A 6,721-nucleotide genomic window follows, 5' to 3' on the forward strand; every position below is an offset into this window, starting at 1 on the left:
CACCCACCCCGGTTTTCACCTTTTTACCCCGTTGCCCTCTGGCAGGCGCTTCAGGTCCATACGGGCCAAGACAAACAGACTCAGGGATAGCTTCTTCCCCAAAGCTGTCACCATACTAAATGCAAACATGCATTAATGTAAATTGCACAGGAAGTTTTTGCACTGACACTATTGCACCGAATTCTGTCTGTCTGTTTGTGTCTTTTTTACTGCGTATTTATATGTTTTTATTGTATGTTTTTGCTGTGTGCACTTTAAGGAGATGCTCTTTAAATCTCATTGTACCGTGTATAATGACAATAAAGGCTTTCAATTCAATCTCCTCAAGGGGTGTTGAGCCCCAGTCTGTCTTTCTGCTGTACTTTCTTGGCATGTTAGGTTTTCTATAATGTTTAGAATATAAGGAAATAAAATATTTAAATATGTTATTTTTTTGTCACTGTTTTTGACGTGTGGGGTAAGTTGATCACCCTGCTCAATACCCCCAAGGTATTTGGCTGACTTTCCCTCACAACCACCATTTTGGAAAAAAAAAAAAAAAAAAAAAAAAGATTATATTGCAATTTAGGCTAATCTTATCTTTGGCTTAATGATTCACATGATTTTATACACTAATAACTCATCAACTTGTATGAAAATGGCTATTATAGCTGATATGTATACTGTATATATATAGAAAACCACTTGAAAGTTAATTTAAACTTTGTCCAGCAGGGGTGCAGTTGAGAAAGTATCTTCACTGTAAAATGCTGAATAGATAAATCAACCTTCACATGGCTGCTTGTAGTGTGTAAAGGCGTATTTAATGAATTAATCAACATTTCTGTTTAAAATAAAATACATTTATTGTCGTGGTCACAATGATAGACACGCACAGTTAAAAGAAACCATTCACAAACCATATCTCTGTAGTTCAATTAATGTTGAACTTTAAGCAGCAATCAAAACCAAACTGATTCGCTGTTGATCATGTGTGTGACACCGGACACACATCACAGTGTCATTAAGAATATAATTATTACTCATGGCCTCACAGCTTTTTAAAGAATGTCTCTTCCTCACATACAACGGACAGCGCATAGTTTATGAGGTGAAGGGCTGAGACTGATGCCAACACACGGAGTCAGATCTAACTCGTCCTCAGAAACTCCAGGTGGAGGAGTGAAACGAAAGTGCTGCAAGAGCGTGGTGAAGAAGAGGAAGAGCTCCATCCTGGCCAGATTCTCTCCCAGACAAATCCTTCGACCTACGAGAGAGAGAGGGAGTGAAAGAGAAACCCTGGGTTGTTTTGTCTCATAAACTGTAACCTCAACAGTAATGGCTGAGCTCACAGACCTGCAGAAAAAGGCATGAAGGCTTCTGGCTTGATGAACTTGTTGTCTTTGTCCAGGAAGTGGGCGGGATGAAAGGAGTGAGGTCTCTCCCACTCGTTGGCATCATGGAGGACAGATGTCAAGAGAGGATAGACTGTGGTTCCCTGTAGAAAATGATATAAGACATAAACAGTTTCAGTCCAATAGTACAGCAATACATGTAAATGAAAATGCACATAATATCCCTTGTTATGAGGAGAAACTGGTCCAGATGAAGGTAAATACATGAATCCTGTGGTCAAGATGGAAAACTTTCTTCTCTGCTTATATGTTTCCAATCTCTCTTCCCTTCACAAAAAAGCAGGATTAATCTTTTGGGCCATCCCAACATTTGGGTAATGTTGAGAATTAATGATTACAGTTTGTTACATAAGATTGTGACTTTGCTTGTGATTAAACAAAACAATATTTCTCTGACTTCAACCAAAGATGGTAGCTGAGCTTAACAAGCACTTTTACGTCACACTTCCAGGAGGGAGCCACACCCCCTTCCTTGTCAGCCACATCAACCTCACCTGCTTCCAGTCAGTTCACCTGTTCCCACTCTCCTCATCAACCCTGCAGTATATATACTAGTCCTACAGAGCAGTTCCTTGTCATGCAAAACGTGTGTGTTGAGTCAAGTGGGTTTCTTCCTTGTCATGGTCCTTTTGTCTGAGCTTAGCATGCCCAATGCTAGCTTTATATTTTAAGATTTTTGTGAGGTTGATTTGTTCAGTCATTTTTTTAAAAGTGACAAAGCTGGGTAAAAAGGACTGAGAGGAGATTGTGACAGATCCACATTCCCATAAAAGCTACACTTCTTGGGCGAACCCAGTGTCCCACTAAAGAAAAAGTGATGAGTATTTCCAAGAGATCAGGTCATAGATTTAAGAAAATATCTACAGATCTTTTGAATATGCTGGATCCATTCTGGTCTGATTACAGGGCAGCAAAAAAAAAAAGATAGGGCCCAAATGCAGACCACCAAGTTGGCCAAAAGAGTTCAGGGACTTAAACTGAAAAAATAAAGAGCTGGCAAGCAGGCACAGTAACAACATGGGAAGCATGAAAAAAGTTGGCCTCTCTTCAACTCAGTCAGATAGGGTTTTTTGTTTGTCTTGTTCTTATGTTCTTCTGAAATATCAAACATGACACTTTGGTTTTCAACCACATGGAAGCTGCATTTATTGTAATGTAGATAAATCATTTACATTTGTGAATTCCAGAACGGTATGAATTAATTGATAATTTCATACTTGGTGTTCTATTCAGTCTAACCTTTTCAATGAAGTGTCCATAAAATGTGACGTCTCGGGTGGTTTTGTGAGGAAGTGCCGTGGGCAAGATGCTGGCCAGTCTCTGTGTCTCGTGGATGACGGCGTTGGTGAAGGGAAGGTTCTTCCTGTCATCAACCTGCACCTGACGACCTCCTATGACCCTCTTTAGCTCCTCCTGGACTTGGTCTTGGAGATGAAAGGACAGAGGACAAAAAGACGTGACAATATTTCACCCAGTTTTCTCTGTGACTGATTAAATTATGCAGTTTGATTTGTTTTTGTGATGTCTCATGCTCCTCACCTTGTATCTTGGGATATTTGGCCATGAACAGAAGCCCCCATCTCAGCGTAGTTGATGTTGTCTCAGTGCCGGCAGCGAACAGATTCATGACTGTGATCAAAAGGTTATCATCGTGGAAGTGACTGTTGGTATTTCCAGACTCCTGCACATAGACATGTAACAGTATAGTTTTATGAGTAAATCTGATCTAAAGGTTTAGTGAGTGTTTTAAGTGCTAATTTCCCTTCAATCCTGTTACATGTACATCAGCTGTTATGTAGTGAGTTAGTGTAGCTCGTGAAACAGCTTGTGTGTCATCATCTTGCGCTATATAGCCTAGTAGCATATTGAGTTTGAAGCCTGCAACATGAAATTAATGTCTAAACAGTTAGCAATGGGTTGTTTTAATGGCCTTTTGTAGAGACTTTTAGCAGATGAACATATATATGAACATACGTTTATATATATAATTAGATACAATGCTGCTGATTGAAAAGTTCAGTACTCTATTGATGCAGAGGTTAAAGAGAACTACATGATTATTGTTGAGTTTTGGAAACAGCGTGTGGTCACAAGTGGTATTTACAGGATTCTAATTCATTAATTTCTCTGGTTTCTCTGGTGCTCCAAGTTCAAACAGTGAAGGATTTTGGAAAGCAGCCTATCAATTGCTCATGCAACAAACATGTGCTTAGGGTTATGTGTGCTCTAAGTGAATAAAGTTTCCCTGTACCATACAACCCTCGTAACCTAGGGATAGTGAAACTGAATTGTGGCCATAAAGATCAATGAATGAAAAATGCATTTCCCACACCCGATAGCCAGAGTTAAACATTTTGTTATTAGATGAAAAAACACTGCACATCCAAACCTCCAGAATTTGCTTGCGGACCAGAAAGGCATCCACAAAGCCTCTGCACATCTGTGGATTGAGGGTCTCTTTCAAATGAGTGAAGAAAGCTAAGTTTTGTTTCCTATTGGCAGCAGCCAAGTCGTGAAACTTCTTCCTGTTAGAAATCCACTTGCAGAGCCATGGGAACAGGTTGTACACCTGTCAAAGATTATTCACGTTAGAAGAAACAAGACAGGGAGTGGGAAAACAGTATTTAATAAAGTTGTATTACAGTATAAACTGTAAAACTGTAAAAACAAAACAAAAAAAAGATACCTGTATTGACCCGGAGCCAGCAAGTTGATTATTTCTGTTCACTCGATCCACCAGAGAAGTGAATTCTAGATCATCGTACTCAAATCTGCTGCCGTAGATCATGGAGCAGATTATATTAGAGACTGCACAGTTTGTTGGTTGGACTGTATCAAAAGGCTCTCCTGTGACAAAGGGAACAAAAAAAGGTGTAGGTAACTTAAACTAATTTAATATGGGGTATAAGCTGTATATAATAAAAAAATAAATGAATTAATTGTACCTTTGAATTTCTCAATCACTTTAATGAGGTGCTCACATTCCTCAGTGATTTTCTCCTCACTAGCCTTCTTGCCCATCCCATAATCTCTCAGGTTAGTCAAGGTGAAGCGTCTCATTTCTTTCCAAGAATCCCCATTGGACCATAAAACCCCTGACAAGATGTTTTAAGGGTTGACAAGAACTAACAAACAACAACAAATAAAGCTCTGTGGTAAAAAGAACTTCTTTTCTTCTCTTACCATGCCCTTGGTTAAATTCATGCACAATTAGCATTGGGTCTCTTTCTCCAAACGCTTCATCGTAGTTAACAAGTGCCTCCTTCACTGTCTTGTATCCGGCCAGCACCACCACTTTCTTGGGTCCCAGATAGATGGTGAAGACTGATCCATATTTCTTGGAAAACTAACAGTAGAATATGTCAATACTTTCTTATTTAACACATGTCAGAGAAACCAGACAAGGTGAAAGAACTGCCCAGAGAGCAGATCCAACAAACTATCACAAATAAAACCACCAACTTCCTCACTTGCAGTAATGTTTTGAAGGGTCTCTTCAGGTCGAGTTGCAGCAGGTTTCCAAACAAGGGAAGAGGTGTGGGTCCTGGAGGCTCCTTCCGGTCCTCCTTGGATTGAAAGGTGGAAGACGTAGTTAAATATATGAGCAGTAGGACTGCCAGAGCTCCCAACAGAGAGACAGAACTGAAAGACTGCAGTAAAACATCTAATATCTCCATGACTGAAGAAAAACACACCAAACTGATCAAAGAACTGTTGGCAGCAGTGTCCACGGTGAGTATTTATACTGAAAGTCACTGCCAAGATCCTGCCACTGTTGGTACTTTGATCACTGCAGTGTTGTGCAAGAATGACTAAACAGGAACTAGTTCAAAGTTCATAGTTCATATTTTTTAATTCTGAACTAAGTTCATAGACACCAAAATGAACAGCTTGTGTTTGTTTTTTCTGTTTTTTTTTTTTTGTTTGTTGGTTTTGTTTTGTTTTGTTTTTTCTTAATGATCAGCTTCAAACTATTCTTTTTTGAATAACCATTGACTGTATATACTAGGAAATAACTCAGCTGTTTGTGTGGATCAGCTGCTTCTGCAGTGCCGGAGGTGGCTTCTCTTTCAGCTGCACCAGCCATGCTGTGTGCTGTAAATCACACGTCGACTGACAGCTCCACTTGTGTTGGTGTAATTCATTCCATTGTTTCCATAAAATTGACCTCTCAATAAAATTGATAGACGACAGCTGTGAACTGAGCAAATAAAGGTTGAACATTACTTTTACTGAAATTAATCTATTGTAAAAAAAAAAAAAAAATAAATAAAATAAAACAATCTGTGGACCCATTGTTGAACCTTGCGGAACACCTTCAATCAATCAACTGTTCAGAAACCTGACTTGCAACCATCAGCAGTTAATTTTACGTGAGGATATCAAGTGGAGATCAAAACCCACCACAAAGCAGCTTATTTAACAAAATATATTTCTATCAACTGAATCTATAGCTCCAGACAGATCTGATCTGCGAAAAGAGCAGCACAGTGTTGCTTTCAGCGGCTGCAGCAGTTATGATGCTATGGGCTGGTCAAAACGGTAAGATCAGTGTCACATTATTATGCAATGACAACACCTGAGTAAGTGTGCATATTGAAGGGATATTGATTGAGGTGAAAGTACAAAAGATGCAGTAAGATTTCTTTTTATTTAAATGTATCAACGCAAAATATATATTTGACAGGTCAAAGAACAGAAACATGCATAACTCATCTTTCATAAAAGGTGTCAAATTGCAGAGAGATATATATACAATTTCAATCTTGTAAAACTATTAGATATAAAACAAATATTAAAGCTGCGAGCAGCGTTGAACAGACCCCTGATTTGAATGTATTCTCTCTGTGGCATCAAAGTATGTTAAAACAGCTTCACACACACACACACTCACACAGAGACAACCCACCAGAGAGAAATGGTATGGCTCCATCTGCTGGACAAAAAAAAGTTTAATGCAGTTTGGACTGAATTACAGCACGTTTAATGCAACTTCTTGTTTCATGGCGCGTCATGAAACTTTGAGGGGCCAGAACACCCACGCCACTTATGTCAGGTTCCTTCGCCTATCTTTCGACAACCTATTTCCAAATTTTGAAGTCAATCTGATAAGGCATCAAGCCTGAGGGCAACCAAGACACAAACAAAGTTTTGTCCAACTTTCACAGTTTTATCAAAATAACAGACTTCCTGTTGGGTTTAGAATATGGCTCCAGCTGACTTTTTTGTGCGTCCTGGGATGTTACATATATGTGACATATTTCCAGATTTTTAGACGCAACGGGCTTCAGGAGGTGGTCCGAAGATGGCGCTACAGAGCCATTTTG

The 6,721-nt window shown here is 39.2% G+C and overlaps 1 protein-coding gene across 1 annotated transcript; it reads right to left on the minus strand.

Moving 5' to 3' along the window:
• Positions 1–865: 865 nt before the first annotated feature.
• Positions 866–5,134, minus strand: LOC311499303 (cytochrome P450 2K4-like). Its single transcript, XM_084560239.1, has 9 exons — positions 4,865–5,134; positions 4,578–4,740; positions 4,340–4,489; positions 4,081–4,241; positions 3,784–3,963; positions 2,934–3,075; positions 2,634–2,818; positions 1,336–1,477; positions 866–1,246 (listed from the first exon to the last, which is right to left on the minus strand). The coding sequence occupies exons 1-9, from the start codon at positions 5,069–5,071 to the stop codon at positions 1,059–1,061; spliced, it is 1,518 nt and encodes a 505-aa protein (XP_084416365.1). The 5' UTR covers positions 5,072–5,134; the 3' UTR covers positions 866–1,058.
• Positions 5,135–6,721: the final 1,587 nt, after the last annotated feature.

Source organism: Chelon labrosus (assembly GCF_963514085.1).
Source record: "Chelon labrosus genome assembly, chromosome: 14".
NCBI classification, from domain to species: Eukaryota; Metazoa; Chordata; class Actinopteri; order Mugiliformes; family Mugilidae; genus Chelon; species Chelon labrosus.

Bases quoted from the DNA above. Each gene is read 5' to 3' on its own strand.
- LOC311499303 (XM_084560239.1), bottom strand. From the start codon at position 5,071: ATGGAGATATTAGATGTTTTACTGCAGTCTTTCAGTTCTGTCTCTCTG. The intron at 3,964-4,080 runs GTATCTTTTTTT...AATCTTTGACAG, and splicing joins CTGGCTCCGGGTCAATACAG to GTGTACAACCTGTTCCCATG. The intron at 1,478-2,633 runs GTTAGACTGAAT...CATTTTCTACAG, and splicing joins ATGGACACTTCATTGAAAAG to GGAACCACAGTCTATCCTCT.